The 18,349-nt window shown below is 36.4% G+C and overlaps 1 protein-coding gene across 4 annotated transcripts in view; it reads left to right on the top strand.

The window, feature by feature from the left end:
- The window catches only part of LOC106051588 (synaptotagmin-6-like), a 95,622-nt gene that overhangs the window by 65,033 nt on the left and 12,240 nt on the right, over positions 1–18,349 (top strand). For all 4 annotated transcript variants that reach the window (XM_056033494.1, XM_056033492.1, XM_056033493.1 and 1 more), the window contains exon 4: positions 8,040–8,160. In XM_056033494.1, the coding sequence (XP_055889469.1) occupies positions 8,040–8,160 (121 nt within the window). The remainder of the gene's footprint in view (positions 1–8,039; positions 8,161–18,349) is intronic.

Here is an 18,349-nt window from a genome sequence, read left to right as displayed (position 1 = left end):
AATCTCCACCGGGATTCAGCTTCGGTTAGGAAATGAAGCGCTCTACCCCTCAGCCACCAAGCCTCCTTCTTGAAATCGTGCAAGAATTGAATGAGTTCTGAACACATTGTTTCGCTAACCTGCATTTTGTTTGGTGACGCCGATTTCTTATAATTCCAAGTTTGTGAAGATGTTCAATGAGCCAGTCTATTTGTACTTGTGATATCAACACCATAGATTTGTTAAAAGATAGTAAAATACAATTGTGTTTGAATTGAAAACATTTCATTTTCGGTAGAAAAAATTCTAAGTAACATATAATTACACTACTAAGAAAGAATTCTCTACGCTAACTTCTACGAAGTTTCTGAAATTCATTATCTGAAAGATCATTCATACCAAAGGTTGTTTTTTGTTTGATAGTCAAAGGATGAAGCCGCTTATGTCACACAATGGAGACACATAGTGTACATACGTTGGGCTGTATACAAACACACCACACACACAAACCTAACACACATATACATGCATCATACATTAAATACAAAAACACTTACCACAAACACACTCCACACACACACAAAGACAATTTCCTCGGACACAAACACATCACAAACTCAGGAAACAAACAAGCACACATAAGCACTCACTATAGATATTACATAGAATCACGTAAATATAACTGAACTTTTGGATTAATGAGAGGTGGGGGCTGATGGGGGAGAGCTAACATTGGAAACAATAGAACTAAACAATCTCATCAGAGAAGTTTTTTTTAACATTCACATGAATAATTGATGTCTTTAATTAAGTCTCTTTCTCTCTCTCTCTCTTGCCATTATCTTTTTTCTCTCTCTTTCTATCGTTCTCTATCTTCCTCTCTTGCTTTCTCTCTCTTTTTTCTCTAGCCCTCTCTCTTCCTCTTTCGTTCTTTCTTTGTCTTTCTCCGTCTTTCTCTCTCTTCATCTCTCCCTCCTTCTCTCTTCTCCTCTCTCTTCTTCTATTGCTTCCTCTCTCTTTTTCTCTCTTTCTTCGTCTCTCTCTCTCTTTCACCCACTCTCTTTTTCTTTCTCTAGTTTGGACTCACTCACCTATATTTTTGTCAGGAATAAGAAGTTATATTATTTCTTAAATTCTTAACTCAGTGTCCATAGTCTCAATCCCAGTCTCTAGTGTCCATAGTCTCAATCCCAGTCTCTAGTGTCCATAGTCTCAATCCCAGTCTCTAGTGTCCATAGTCTCAATCCCAGTCTCTAGTGTCCACAGTCTCAATCCCAGTCTCTAGTGTCCACAGTCTCAATCCCAGTCTCTAGTGTCCATAGTCTCAATCCCAGTCTCTAGTGTCCATAGTCTCAATCCCAGTCTCTAGTGTCCACAGTCTCAATCCCAGTCTCTAGTGTCCATAGTCTCAATCCCAGTCTCTAGTGTCCATAGTCTCAATCCCAGTCTCTAGTGTCCATAGTCTCAATCCCAGTCTCTAGTGTCCACAGTCTCAATCCCAGTCTCTAGTGTCCATAGTCTCAATCCCAGTCTCTAGTGTCCACAGTCTCAATCCCAGTCTCTAGTGTCCATAGTCTCAATCCCAGTCTCTAGTGTCCATAGTCTCAATCCCAGTCTCTAGTGTCCATAGTCTCAATCCCAGTCTCTAGTGCCAGTCTCTAGTGTCCATAGTCTCAATCCCAGTCTCTAGTGCCAGTCTCTAGTGTCCATAGTCTCAATCCCAGTCTCTAGTGCCAGTCTCTAGTGTCCATAGTCTCAATCCCAGTCTCTAGTGTCCATAGTCTCAATCCCAGTCTCTAGTGCCAGTCTCTAGTGTCCATAGTCTCAATCCCAGTCTCTAGTGTCCATAGTCTCAATCCCAGTCCCTTGAGCACAGTCCTTACGTTTTGATTTCATAGAGGCAGTCAAACTATTGTTCAAACCATTGTTCTTATTATTGACTCTTTACAAGTCATTATTTTGGCTAACTTCAATTGGTTTCATTGCCATAGTGCCTCTTGCATTTTTTATTTAAGTCTTGCCTTAGACGCCTCTGTCTCTTCTATTCCAAGACCCTTTAGCTTCTTAATTTCATTAAAAACTCACTAAAGGTTCCGCCGCTGACAGTGTTGGTAAACACTCGTCAGTGCCACATCATGATTTTCATTGCAGAATATTCCCAAGGACAAGTTGACATTAATGACGCTGACATTAAAATGACAAGTGATGGCATTTTTTATGAGCCTAAATTCAAGGTCACGTGATTCGCGTAAATCGATGCTAATCTGTCAGCTTGGATGGTTGACGGCAGCCTGGAATGGTTGGCAGCCAGATATTCTGGATCAAGTGGCGTAACTCACGATTTACTTAAGAGATAAATAACTTATCAAGCGAATGCTTAGTTACTGTCTTTACAATATCTGAAAGTGTACCGCTTCGTTTAACTTCGTTTAGCTTCGTTCAACTTAATTAGTTTGACTCTTTTATCTGAGAATAAAATACACATCTTATAGAAATACACATCTTATAGTTAAAGTTTAGTTTTTTGTTTTTTTTTTTAAATATTTTTTTTAGCTTGACAGTTTTTCCTGGGTTCAGAGTGGGGGTGGATATGTATCACCAAAAGGGCTCTAAGTTACAATCGTTTCAAATATAATGAATTTTAAAATTAAAGTTGGTCTGGAGTTAAACTCATTCTCTATCTTCAACACATGATTAAACAGTTTTACGAATATAAATAAACATTTTGTGCACCGTCTTCTAATTGTGGATCAATATGCTATGGCCGATCATTAGAACTTTAAATACTCTTGAGCATACATTCGCTTGAAAGGCGGGGGGATTGCAGCGGAGATGTGTTCTTTCATTCATTCGTTATTAAGTGCAAAATAATCGTTATTTGAAACAATTCATTCCAAACAATTCATAAACAATTCATTAGTGTTGTGTGAAATGTGTGGAAATTGATGGCTAGATCTTATAAAAAAATATTTTACTGGTTTTTGATCGTAACAAATGAAACAAAGTTTGAATTCAGGTTATATCAGTTTCATGAGAATACTTTGATGACTTCCCTTTGTTTCCACAGGTCCAATACTCGGCTGATACTTTTCATCTTTTTTTATAATTTACAGAATTTTCTTGTCGATTGAATTCTATGTGAACCTAAACAATGTGGTAGTTCAGTCCTTCACGTTCATTCAAGATTTGACATATACGAAGTCCTTTGTTTAAAATGGGCTGATTCAAGCAACCTTTCTCATGCTTGTAATGTCTAGTACGCACTTGCTTGCAACGTTATATATATATATATATACACAGTTTTTTTTTTGTGACAGTAGGCGCCGGTACGGCGTACTGGCACCTTTTTCAATGGTGGGAAAAATATTACTTTTCTTGTATTTTAATGTTTATTATTATTTATTATTAATTTATTAGTAGTTTAAAGTTAGTCAATCCATCACTGAGTATCGGCACCTACTTACCAATTATTTGTTTTGTCGTATATTTTTATTTTTACAAAAAAGCACTATATGATATATGATATATGATATATGATATATGATATATGATATATATGATATATAGCCATCGTGGCAACGAGCTATTGGTCTCTACTGCCCACAGGTTGAAAAATACCCCAATGTACAGACTCACACACACACACATAAATACACACACAGACACATGGGACTTGAGTGGAGAGTTCATACACACACACACACACACGCTAGAGGACTGCCTTTTATTTCCTTCTTTGCTGTTTTTGTATTTGTTTTCACAAGGCCTCCCAAAGCACTAAAACTAATGACAGCATTGTTTACATGGGAGACTTCATTGCTCAATATTGATCTGATATGGTCGGCGCATATGTTCTTAACACTTGAACAAAATAATTTATGTATCTACAACTGAAGCCAGAAAAGATCTTAGAAACTTTGTGGAGAAAGATCTAAAAATAGCACTTTTAGCATTTCTTAAAACGAAATATTGATGTCAATGTCATTGAACATTTTAAAAAAAATTAATTTCTTTCTCTTTAGTAGTTTTGCTGGCCACATGACACCCTCGTTAACCGTATGTTACAGAAACAGATGACCTTTACATCATCTGCCCTATAGACCACAAGGTTTGAAAGGGAAACTTTAATTTACAGGATAGAAGACTAAAAACAAAAGTATACATAAAACATCGAAGATTATAACAAAACCTAATAAAATACTCAGAAAGACACAAAGATAAAGAAACATTCCTTGTTCCATATGCTAAAACAAATTTGTACAAATACTCCTTCTTCCCTAGTGCTATTAGAGCATGGAATGGGTTGCCTGAGCTAGCCAGGAAAACCAATTACTTGATAGAGTTTTAGTGATTGATTAACATGCATGACTTGATTGACTTAAGGACACGCGTAGGATGTAATCATTTTCTTTTTTTGAAATAATGACTGTTTTTTGTTTAGAAGAAGAAGAAGTCCCAGACGTCAGATATCCTTATTTCATCACTTCTCAATGGTGTGGACCAATAACCAGCTATTATTTTTGTGTTTACATTTTGCTAATCTTGTGACCCAATCATATGGTTCAGTTCCGGTATTGTCTAAGTAGAGTTGAACAACCAAGTCTATCTTATTAGCTGCTCTTTTGTGTTTGTTTTTCTATCAGACACTTTCTTAAGATACAAATCAAATCCACCTACAACGTTATACATTAACTTTACTTGCCCCGAAGCCCCCAAACGCCTCCGCCACAAAAATACAAACGCCTTCTCACTCTCTAGTGATGCCCCTCTCGTGCCTCTTACGCTCGAGCTCTCATGGAACATTGATTCAATTTCCCACAACACACCACTTCCTGTCCAAGAAATAATACATCCGGTTCTTGCCATGTCACGTCCATGTTGGATACATGCTGGTGTGTGTGTGTGTGTGTGTGTGTGTGTGTGTTTCTCTGCGTAGGCGTAGAGCTACATTAACATAGATGCAATTTTGGGAACATTTTTTTTTCAAGTAGAGATCTATTTCCATTGACCATCTCCTTCAGAGTTGTCCAACATTCATTACGAGAACATGCAAGTATTCAATATCTACATCCGTTTGTAACAAAACAAGAGGGAAACATTCAAAGTCTAATTAATAATTTGAAATGTCATAAAAATACTTTTACTTTATCATTGTTTTTCTTAACTATGTGCCACGGTTTTAAGTGGTCAAGGACAAGGTTTAAACAAAATATTCTTTGTTGATTCTCGTGAAAATACGAAGTGCAATTATCATATTAGTAATTGGTATATACAAGGTACTTAAGAACTTGATAGCTGGATGCAGAGTCTCTGCCTCAAAGTTGTGACTTGGTCCAAACGTACAGAAAGACGTCATGCATGGGTTGGCAGGGAAAACAAACGTAAGGTTCGGTGGGCTGCCATTGTGGCGAGTAGTTGACTTCCTTCTCACACCCACCTCATAAAGGCTAAACTTGGGCAACTCCCCCGCCCCATCTTCCCGTTAGTGAGGATACATCTTAGTAACATAAGTACTTCATAGTGTAGTTCTTGTTAGGTTCTTGTTAGGTTCTTGAATCTTGGTATACTTCAGCTTTTTCTTGCAGTACCGACCATGTTGAGTAGGCCCAGTAGGCCCAGTAGGCCCTACGTCATAAACTAGGACCGATTTATTTATTATTCGATTTGTAATGATCTACGTCCCGTCTATGACAAAAAATGTTTTATGAATGAAAGTCATAGTGATCTAACCTTAATAGATTTTGATGTAAATTTAACTCTCAGTTCGTATTGTTTCTGACACAAACCCTGATTGCAGTTTTAAATCATTTCCTGCAATGTTCATATCTAGTCTAAAAGACAAAGGCGATGAAATGAAATTTCAGATTTGGATTATTTCACTAAACTGTTGCTCTGGAGTATTTATGTGGGTCGTTGCGCTTTAAATAAAGGTTTCACTGGACTATTTCAATACATGTATAGTGTATCACTAGAATATTCCGTCACATTGTCTCCCTAATATATTCCTATATAATACTATATATTGTTATAACTGTGGCGGCGACGTGGGTACAGGAGATCGTGTGTGTCATCAGGCAACGTAAATGATATACGTGATCGTACTGAGAGGGGTCAACAGTGACGAGGTGACTCTTCCGGAAAGTAGTGTGTTAGCAACACTCCATGTGGAAATCACTCGTGATATGGTCATGTGATCATAATAATAATAATAATAATAATAATCTATATTGTCCGTAAGAAAATTTGTTTTACAATGTGTGCAGTACACTAAACAAAACATTGCAACTATAAAAAAACAAAATGTACATTCACACCAGACTCACTCATAATTTACATTCGAAAAGTTTATATCAGATTGTTTCTATTTAATGACTTGATTGCCAGGGGAACAAAAGAGGTGTCTGTTTGTCTTTGCTATCGGTGTCTTGTATCTCTTTCTATTTAACGATTTGGTAAGTTCATAGCGTTCGATCGAATTAGATTTAAAGAGTGTCCGGGAGTAACGTCGGTCCGGTACAGTATAGTCCAGTACAATGTCAGGACGAGACAGCGATCAGTACAGCAGCACGGTTATCTACAGTGGACCATTTGTACAGTCAGTGTTTCGTGTTGTAACTTATACAGTAAGGTCTGTCAATGTATCTGTCAATGTATCTGTCAATGTATCTGTCAATGTATCTGTCAATGTATCTGTCAATGTATCCGAGAATTACGTTCGTTGGAGCCCGAGTTGTCAAGTTCTTGTGCTGGGAAGATCGTGTTAGCAGAAAGTCTGATAGAGAGTCCTACAAATATAGTCTCACTCAACTATTCCAATATTTTTTCTTACTATACTATTGCGAATAAATTGTCTCACTCAACTATTTCTAATGGGTTTCCAATATGTTTCCAACAAAAAAAGCTATGCAAACATAAGATAGACTTTACTAAGTACTCTAGATCTAGAAGTAAAAGTGATTTAAACCAAAGGCTCCATTTGGGTCAAAAAAAGGGGAGCTTTCATTCTAGCATTTCCGCATTTGCCTCCCGTTGTTGGTCAGTCGTTAGTTTGAAACTCCAAACAGCTAGTACAACTAAATCGTTGTAGGTGTGTTACATTTGTAATTAAAATGACTTCAAATAAGCGCGAGAAAAGTTTTTTTTTATGATCCAATAAAACTTAATGTAACGTTGACTAACAATACACAGAAAGTAGATCTACTGAGTACCAAGTGAAATGGTAGTGAAAGCAAGACAAAACTCACTAAACACTTGAAAGTAGATCTACTGAGTACCAAGTGAAATGGTAGTGAAAGCAAGACAAAACTCACTAAACACTTGAAAGTAGATCTACTGAGTACCAAGTGAAATGATAGTGAAAGCAAGACAAAACTCACTAAACACTTGAAAGTAGATCTACTGAGTACCAAGTGAATTGATAGTGAAAGCAAGACAAAACTCACTAAACACTTGAAAGTAGATCTACTGAGTACCAAGTGAAATGGTAGTGAAAGCAAGACAAAACTCACTAAACACTTGAAAGTAGATCTACTGAGTACCAAGTGAAATGATAGTGAAAGCAAGACAAAACTCACTAAACACTTGAAAGTGGATCAACTGAGTACCAAGTGAAATGATAGTGAAAGCAAGACAAAACTCACCAAACACTTGAAAGTAGATCTACTGAGTACCAAGTGAAATGGTAGTGAAAGCAAGACAAAACTCAATAAACACTTGAAAGTAGATCTACTGAGTAAAAAGTGAAATGATAGTGAAAGCAAGACAAAACTCACTAAACAAATACACGCCCTTTCTGTCTCACGTCTTTGTAAACACTTTTCTTTCAACTCTCAGCCACGTGACTTCTATTTATATCTATTATGACATACCAGCTCTTGGTCTCATCAGAAACCCTTCAGCTAAAAAAATAAATAAGTAATTCGCGCTCCATTCCTTGTCTTTACTTTAGAAACACACAAGACACTCCATAGCGCCTTCCTTGTGAAACATTTTAAAACTTTGACGCACAGTTTCATTGGTGAGTAAATGAATGAAACAAACTTTGTGTTTCTCGTCTGCAGGAGAAGACAGATATTGGAGAAGTGATGCTATCCTTGTGCTACCTACCTACTGCTGGCCGACTCACACTGACCGTGGTCAAAGCTAGAAACCTGAAAGCCATGGACATTACAGGCTATGCTGGTAAATATAAAGTGTTACGTTGGGACGTTGTTTTCTATTTCGTCATCACGAGACTATGATATTGTCAAAGAAACATCTTGTATTGTTTAGGCAATAGACTCTTTAAAATATCACATCCCCTCTAGTTTTTCAAGCAATGACAGCGAACGTTTAACTCTATTACTATACACCATGGGCGTAGCCAAGGGGGGGGGGTTTGGGGTTCATCCCCCCCCCCCGAAATGAAATCGGAATTTAGTGACTGATTTTTTGCTTTGATTTTGTTTATTTTAGGTGAGATTTTAATACTAAACCATCACTTGCCCCAGCACAACCAAGGCGGTTTTGAGTTTAAACCCCTCTAACAGGAGGGGGGATCGAGTTTAAAACCCTCTACCAGGGGGGTTCTAGCTTAAAACACCCTACCAGGGGGGTTTAAGTTTAAAACCCCCTACCAGGGGTTTTTACAGTTATATCCCCCTCTTCTATAAAACAAAACAAAAAAAAAATGCAAACGACAATCCCGAAATTCCAAGAGCACAGTTAAGGAAGATTTCGATTTTAAAACCCCTTCTAAAATTTACGATAAACCCCCTCTTCAATATCAAAAAGAGCAAATTATACACTCAAAAGTCTATGAGCGTAGCCAAAGGGGTTTTGAGTCCCCCCCCCTCTCTTCAGTAGGGTTTGAAGCTAAAAAATACCTCTTCAATATAAAAAAAGCTAATTACGCATTCAAGTTTTGAGTTTAAGTTTAAACCCCCCCTTCAGCGGGGTTTGAAGGTAAAAAATACCTCTTTAATAATAAAAACAAAGCAAATTATACACTCAAAAATGTTGTGAGTGTAGTCAAAGGGGTTTTCAGTTTAAACCCCCTCCAGCAGGGTTTGAAGCTAAAAAATACATCTTCAGTGTAAGAAAAAAAGCAAATTACGCACTCAAAATGCTATGAGCGTTGCTAAAATGGGTTTTGAGTTTAAATCCCCTTCAGAGGGGTTTGATGCTAAAAAAATACCTTCACACCAAAATTATTTGAACGTAGCCAATCCTATTGGGGTTTTTGAGTTTAAACCCCTCTTATACAGATGGCTTTTTAAAAACTTTTTAAAAATCCCCTCCAGATGGTTTTGAGTTTAAAATTCCCCTACAGAGTGTTTTGAGGTGGAAAACCTCTATCTTCAATATTATTCTAAAGCAAACTACAGTTATTAAGTTCTATTACCGTAGCTAAATGTGGTTTTGAATTAAAAAACCCAACTCTAGTGATTTTTTAGTTTAAAACCCCAACAGATGATTTTGACGATAAACCTTCCCTTTTCGATATAAAATCTAAAGCAAACTACAGTCACTTAATTCCAAGAGCGTATTCAAGATAGGTTACACATTTCTACCAGTGGCGGGGCTCCATTAATAAAGTGAAGTGAAGAGTCATCTGCCGAAATTGAAAAACACTAAATGTGTCTCAACAAAGATGGCTAAGACAGATTTTAAGAGTCTTATAGAGATGTGGGAGTGGGAGTCGACCCCTTAGTAAGGTTGTAATAGAGCGTCGCATGAGGTTTGCGGGACATGTTCTCCGTTAAAATGAATCACGCATAAGAAGAGTTGCGATGACATCCTAGTACAACTTGGCGCCACACATTCATGGAGGTCCTCAGAGCAGGTGGGAAGAGGCTTCAGACATTACCAGTGACAGATTTTTATGGAAACAGCTTGACGGCAAATTCGCCGAACGGCGCGGGAGGGTCTAAGTCAGTAAGAATAGCACATTAGGTTTTTGAAAATAAACTTGTTAATAGCAGGAAAATGCACTGTAGGTAACTCAGAATATGCATTTTGTTGTCTTTCAACACCAGAAATAGTGCTTGGCGGCGGGGCTCTGCCCCGCGATGGGGGAGCTCCTAGCTCTCCTCCAGACCTCCTTGCTAACAATGGCAGGGAGTCTACAATTTTCCCACAAACTCCAGGAAGAACCTATTTTAGGGCACAGTAAACGTCTTCCGAAAGAATGAATGGTCAGAATGTAATAAAGATTTTATACACACACACACATACATACATATAATTTTTTTTTCTCGGGAGGGGGGTATGGGGGGGGGGGAGAAAAAAATCCCCCCCCCCCGAAAAAACTCCTGGCTACGCCCATGCTATACACACTTTATTATTGGATGTATATCAAACTTCAAACACTAGTTAATGCCCGTCACTGCTAGGATTGACATTCGTAAAAGGGAAACAAAATTCATCGTAGCTCCTTTGTCCATCAATATGTATAATTATTGTTATTATTTATTATGATGATGGTGATTATTGATCATCATGTTTTCATACTCCGGCAGTGTCAGAAGATTTGTTATGAGATATTGATTCCTTGCTCTCTCTTTCGTTTTCTTCATCATTACTCTCTCTCTCTCTCTCTCTCTCTCATTCTCTCTCTGTCTCTGTCTCCATCTCTCTCTCTCTTTGTCTTAAGTATCGAAGCATTTATATAATTGAACTTGTCCAGCTTTAGCGATGCCTTTATGTGAGTCAAATACATTTTTTTCACATAATAATAAAGTCAATTAAATCTGGTCACGGAAAGAACTAACTGTGGCTAAGATTCTATTCTTGACAATGTACATCAACCAACGAGAACCTTAGCTTTCCCTAGGAAAGACACCAGCTTGCTTTCCCTAGTAATGAGATGATCTAACGAACTAACAAATACTAGCATGGACTACTAATGACACCAGCTCTAATAGGTTCAAGCAATGGAAACATCTAGAAAGTGCTAGCGAATCGTGAAAGGCAAGATCATCAACCAGCGGAGGAAAAAAAATTCCTGTCTCGAGTCCATAGAGACTAATTAGTGAAGAACTATAACTCTAGCAGTTAAACGAATTCATACGAAGGTTGCTGCCCTTGGGAGCTGGTTTACCAGATGCCACAGGCATTCCAATTAGAAATCAATCAATTGTACACTTTGTTCATAAATCAATGTACTTTTTAAAAGTAAATGAATTAGTTTACATTTTGTAAATCAGCGGTTCTCAAACGACCTTATGTCTAATGTGTGCACAGTTCTCTGTACCCTCCTTGACAACATAGAGATCTACGATTAATCATGTAATAACTCACTAATAAGACGCTTATCAAACGAAAAACAAAAAAAACAAAATTACCAATAATTAATAAGCTAATTAGTTAATTTAAAAATTATTCTTGTGTTGTCAGGTAAAAGAAATAGTGCAAATTTCAGCTTGATCCGAAATTGGGTGTGGGAGAAATTACGTGTACAACCTTTTTACCAGACAGACAGACAGACAGACAGAGTGAGTTGATATAAGGTTTGTAGACTAGGACAGCGAAAACATTCACCTAAATTGACCCCTGGCTGATGGTAACTGAAAGTGGCTTTGTCTACATCAGATATGATACAATAAGAAGGCCGCAACAGTCACGTGAAGTACTTTATCTTGGACATAAAGACAATGTCTTCAAATTAAAAAAAAATCGTTGTGATGGCTCCTTCTGTCTCAACAGACAATAAATGCGACCCGATGAATGACTGTGTTTGGGATAATATGTACATTGTACAAAACCATAAGGCTAATCAAATCATTCGTTTAACCAAGGGAAATAACTCTACACTTCGAGCATTTCATTGATGATGACAAATACATGGGCAGACAATAGCATCAATTCAAAAGCTAAAATAAAACTTGTCGTAAAAAATATTTAAAAACTAATTGTAATCTAAATTTCAAATTATAATTAGCATTTGATATTAACATATTTCTAGTATTTTATTTTTGTCTGGATATTTTCAGTGCAGTTATCTTTTCTTTCTTCTCTCATTACATAATCAGAATGTTAAGATTTATTAGTTTTCGATAGTATGCAATGTCATTTCATATATTGTGGACCCAATGCATTGTTTCGATTGTGTATCCAGTACATAGTTTCGATTATGTATATGCATGACTGAATGCATGACGCGTAGGACGTAATCATCTTCTTTTTGAAGTAACGTCTGTATTATATAAGATAAGATAACATTGATTCGACGGTGTACTCAATACATTGATTCAATTGTGTATTGAAAAGCCCTTGTACCTTTGCGAAGTGATCACTCCATATGTCCCTGCACTCAATGGACTCATCGCTTTTAGTACTGCCAAGTTTCTCCTTCAAAAACTACGGTCTGCGGTCTTTTTCAGTGCATGGACCAAAGTTTGGAACCCACTCCCCATTGATCTCAGACAGACAACATGCTACACCACTTTTAAGAAGAACATTAAGACCTATCTGTTTAAAACTTTTTTTAGATTAACTGTCATTTCGTGTTTTTGTTTGTAATGTTATCACAGCGCTTTATCAATAAAATTATTATTGTTATTATTGAATGCATTAAATTAATAGTGTTTCGATGTGGCTCTTCAAACCAATAAATATATTTTTGACTTTGAATAGTTTTATTTAGAATTGTTTCATTTTGTATTTGTCTCTTTCAACAACTGCCTTCGTGGAAACTCGTTTGTTTTTTTATCTAAACTCCATCAGTTAGAAAAAGACAATTAATAGCTCTAGAAGTTGTGTCAAGGAAATATTGTATTTTTTGAAAACAGTATTATTTGAAATGTTTTGTACATTCCTTTAGAAAGGAGGATCCAAACTACTAAGTACAAACCTTCTGCAGGACGGCAGAAATCAAACTCGGTACAATCGTAAACACACAGTCCAAAGCGCATACCACACGACTAGGCGAGCATTACTAGAGTTGAATTTAGGACACTGGAACTTATTATGTCCCTACAGCTTTTTAAAAAAATCTGATTGTAATTTCATCTCTCTGATTGTGATATCATCTCTCTGATTGTAATTTCATCTCTCTGATTGTGATACCATCTCTCTGATTGTGATATTATCTCTCTGATTATAATTTCATCTCTCTGATTGTAATTTCATCTCTCTGATTGTAATTTTATCTCTCTGATTGTAATTTCATCTCTCTGATTGTAATTTCATCTCTCTGATTGTAATTTCATCTCTCTGATTGTAATTTCATCTCTCTGATTGTAATTTTATCTCTCTGATTGTAATTTCATCTCTCTGATTGTAATTTCATCTCTCTGATTGTAATTTCATCTCTCTGATTGTAATTTCATCTCTCTGATTGTAATTTCATCTCTCTGATTGTAATTTCATCTCTCTGATTGTAATTTCATCTCTCTGATTGTGATACCATCTCTCTGATTGTGATACCATCTCTCTGATTGTGATATTATCCCTCTGATTGTAATTTCATCTCTCTGATTGTAATTTCATCTCTCTGATTGTAATTTCATCTCTCTGATTGTAATTTCATCTCTCTGATTGTAATTTCATCTCTCTGATTGTGATATAATTTCTCTGATTGTGATATCATCTCTCTGATTGTGATACCATCTCTCTGATTGTGATATCATCTCTCTGATTGTGATATCATCTGTCTGATTATGATATCATCTCTCTGATTGTGATATCATCTCTATGATTGTGATATTTTTTCTCTGATTATGATATCATCTCTCTGATTGTGATATCATCTCTATGATTATGATATCATCTCTCTGATTGTGATATCATCTCTCTGATTGTGATATCATCTCTCTGATTATGATATCATCTCTCTGATTGTGATATCATCTCTCTGATTGTGATATCATCTCTCTGATTGTGATATCATTTTTCTGATGGTGATATTATCTCTCTCATTATGACATATTTGAATGGCAGCGCTAAACTAGTACATACCCTAAGTACCAAACGAACTTCTATTAAGGACTTTTGAGAAGCTAGAGTTGGTGGGGGTGGGAAGCTTTGTATGAATATTTTCTTTCTATACGTAACAGAATAAAAAAAAAATAAATCAAATAAAGACACGGAGAATTGGAATCACTCAAACCGGAAGTGACGCTATTGTACAGGGAAGGGAAGGGATTTGACTAAATTCCACGAGTCCATAGCGGAAGAGGAAATTGTTTGCTTAAGAATTGATTTTTCTCAGGATTGTTAAGTCAGTCGCTGGGGTTAAAGGGTCATATTTAAAGGTCAGTTGTGACATCGAAACAGAAAAAAAAGGACAATCTGTTTAACTATATCCTCAAGTTATGTGTGCTTGCTGTTTTTGTTTTGTTTTGTAGCTTCTCTTTCTATTTTTTTTTATAAAGCTTATATCAACTCACCCTGTCTGTCTATCTGTCTGTCTGGGCAAAAGTATGTATACGTTTTTTTCAAACACCCAATCTCTGACCAAACTGAAATTTTGCCAAATTCTTTCTTTCACCTAACAAAACAAGAATCAATAATAAAAAAATAATCAATTAGTTAATTAACTATTGGTAATTAATTATTATGTTTGCTATCTCAAACAAGGGAAAGAATTTGTACTTGACTGAAGTGGTGGTATAAGCTGAATTAGCCCCCTTTTTACATTGTCGTCTGAGTCTTAGTGAACACAACATGAAAAACAGGACGAGACTATACAATCAATACAAACTGTACAATCTTTCATGCTCATAAGCTCTCCACTAGTAGAGTGGTTACCGTGTTGGCTTAAGAAGCCTGAGAAGGCTTGAGCCATGAGTTCGAATTTAGGTCGTTCCCCTTTTTTTAAATTTTTATAAATGCTTTTTTATTGTTAGACTAGATCTATTACACATTTAATGACATGACTGATGGAGGTACAACTACGCTTAATGTAGGTTTCCTTTTTTTAAAAAGTTTTTTAAAATGTTTTTCTGGTTTCGATTTTGTAAAACTTGTGTAACTGTCACATATTGAGGAAATGAAGTTGACAAAAGCACGGCGTAGGCTACTACATTATGAAAAGTCCTTTATCTTATCTTTAAAGGAATTGTCTGCCATCTTACCAGTCTACTTACCAGTCTACTTACCTGTCTACTTACCTGTCTACTTACCTGTCTACTTACCTGTCTTCTTACCTGTCTACTTACCTGTCTACTTACCTGTCTACTTACCTGTCTACTTACCTGTCTACTTACCTGTCTACTTACCTGTCTGTCAGACAACTTTTATCTCAATCTACCTGTTCTTCAATGTACATATCTGTCAATGTATTTGCAAGTCTACTTTCTGTCTATTTACTTGTCTGTCTATGTCAATGTGTCTGTCTACTTACCTGTCTACGTGTCTAACTACTTGCTGGCCTGTCTACTTACCTGTATTTTCACCCGCCCATCTCTATTCTTGTCAATTTCTGCTGCTGTGTAAATCTCTTTGACTTTTATTGCAGTGCTACATTTGAGGTCATCGCGTTCTCTCTGTAGTTCTCTCCTCTTTCCTCACTCGCATCGTTTTTTTTCTACCTCTTTCTCTTGAAAATTATCAACAGAACATACAAACAACAAACACACATGTAAGCAAGTACATACATGCAAACAAACAATTAAGCCAGTACATATAAAACAAACAAACAAGTAAGCAACAGTACATACAAAACAACAAACAAACAAGTAAGCAACAGTACATACAAAACAACAAACAAACAATGAGCAACAGTACATACAAAACAACAAACAAACAAGTAAGCAACAGTACATACAAAACAACAAACAAACAAGTAAGCAACAGTACATACAAAACAACAAACAAACAAGTAAGCAACAGTACATACAAAACAACAAACAAACAATGAGCGACAGTACATACAAAACAACAAACAAACAAGTAAGCAACAGTACATACAAAACAACAAACAAACAAGTAAGCAACAGTACATACAAAACAACAAACAAACAAGTAAGCAACAGTACATACAAAACAACAAACAAACAAGTAAGCAACAGTACATACAAAACAACAAACAAACAAGTAAGCAACAGTACATACAAAACAACAAACAAACAAGTAAGCAACAGTACATACAAAACAACAAACAAACAAGTAAGCAACGGTACATACAAAACAACAAACAAACAAATAAGCAACGGTACACTCAAACAACAAACAAACAAGTAAGCAACAGTACACACAAACAACAAACAAACAAGTAAGCAACAGTACACACAAACAACAAACAAACAAGTAAGCAAGATTGTTTTCAGTTGAAACCAACCTACTTAAGTTAATCTCTAGCTGGGTTTGAACAAAACAAAACAGCACACATACGTAGGTCAACACAAACACACACACTGACCAGTGAGAGTTAATTTACCCACATTCTCAGAGAACACACACACACACACATACGGACACATACTAATCAAATTTCTTGTCTTGCTTAGAGCATGCTGCCATGGCAACGCCATACATAATAGATCCACGCACAACGCGAAGAAGGAAGTAAAAAAAAAAAAAACATTACGCCATATTGAAAAGTTTTGTCTTTCTGGTCTGATGACGTAGTGACTTCAGGTGCGGGGTAGCGATGGGGATAGGGCACACAACGCCACAGAGTTGTTTATAATCTTCTACTGAGTCTTTTGACTTTATGATCCTTTCCATTAACAGCATTTTCATACTGTTTCCTTCCCAGTGGCTTCTGTATCCTTCACACTTGCTTCTGTATCCTTCACACTTGCTTCTGTATCCTTCACACTTGCTTCTGTATCCTTCACACTTGCTTCTGTATCCTTCACACTTGCTTCTGTATCCTTCACACTTGCTTCTGTATCCTTCACACTTGCTTCTGTATCCTTCACACTTGCTTCTGTATCCTTCACACTTGCTTCTGTATCCTTCACACTTGCTTCTGTATCCTTCACACTTGCTTCTGTATCCTTCACACTTGCTTCTGTATCTTTTACTTCAATGGAAACTGGTTTAAAGTTTTTTTTTTAATTAATTCTGTCCTTACAACTCCCGAGTAAACAAATATCACATTTCTAGAAAGCAATAAACCATGCAAGTCCTTGTCAACTACGAGTCGCTCACATCCAAGAAAAAAACAGTTTCAAAAACTTTTTTCTAAAGCGCGCTATATGTTTTGAAAGACGATCTCTTTCCCCTTGCAGGGCCTCATTGTCCCAGAGGAAACCTTTAATAGGTATCATTGGAACGAAATTGTTGGTCAGGCGGCGAGTCATTGCGAGATGACCAACTTTTGTTTGTCATGAGACTGAGATAAAAAGAGACAAGATCTGAAAAACTTGACAATCTTAATTTTTATTTTATAAAATATAAAACATTGTTTCATATCTTTCTTAGCAAAGAGAGTTGTTTTTTTAAAACTTTATGTATATCTAATTCTTCATGACCAAGTTCCTAGTGATAGCCCTAAGTGCCGTCTACATGGCGGCCTTCATGAGGGCATCAGATCTACTAGGCATGCATCTACCACATATGAAGCTCAACAGGGGAATTAATTCACTGGAAGTATAACACCGCCTCGAGTCATCTGAAGAGTTCTCTTCTCTTTTTATTTCAAGGTTCTATGTATTTCTGTTCTGTCGGTGTTTATCTACAAACAATTCCCTCTGCAGGTTCAAGTGACACAACATTAGACAGCGCAAAGTCTGTACAGATACAAAACTGGAATCCGAAACCTAAGAAATTACATACACACCCACACACACACATTTTTTTTAAATACAGAGATTTTTGTTTTCCAGAGACTTGTATATCAAACGTGATGACAGATGGCTCTAGTTCTAGGACATCACTGACATATGTTCGAAATAACAAAACAAACACTTTCTATTGTCTTGTATTGTGTGCAACCTCCTTTCAGCATTGTGACCTTGCTCCGTCCCACACATGCAGTGCTCAGATTGACTTTAAAACAACAAAACACATGCAGTGCTCAGATTGACTTTAAAACAACAAAACACATGCAGTGCTCAGATTGACTTTAAAACAACAAAACACATTCTTTTCTTTTTCTACCATATTCTTTGATCTTCTTGTATCATTGAACAAGTTCATAAATGTTTTCTTCTTCTCATTATGTTAACACAAATGTTTTCTTCTTCTCATTATGTTAACACAAATGTTTTCTTCTTCTCATTATGTTAACACAAATGTTTTCTTCTTATTATTATGTTAACACAAATGTTTTCTTCTTCTCATTATGTTAACACAAATGTTTTCTCAACATTCTATCGGAATATCAACTATACGTGTTCTAGGAGTGTGACTGTCAACATGTCTGTACAAGTGTGTATATTTGTAAGTAGAAGTATGCATGTATGTGTCTGTACAAGTGTGTACAAGTGTGTATATGTGT

The sequence above is a fragment of the Biomphalaria glabrata genome, chromosome 6 (assembly GCF_947242115.1).
Source record: "Biomphalaria glabrata chromosome 6, xgBioGlab47.1, whole genome shotgun sequence".
Taxonomy (NCBI): Eukaryota; Metazoa; Mollusca; class Gastropoda; family Planorbidae; genus Biomphalaria; species Biomphalaria glabrata.
This window is presented reverse-complemented; position numbering and strand designations above follow the sequence as displayed.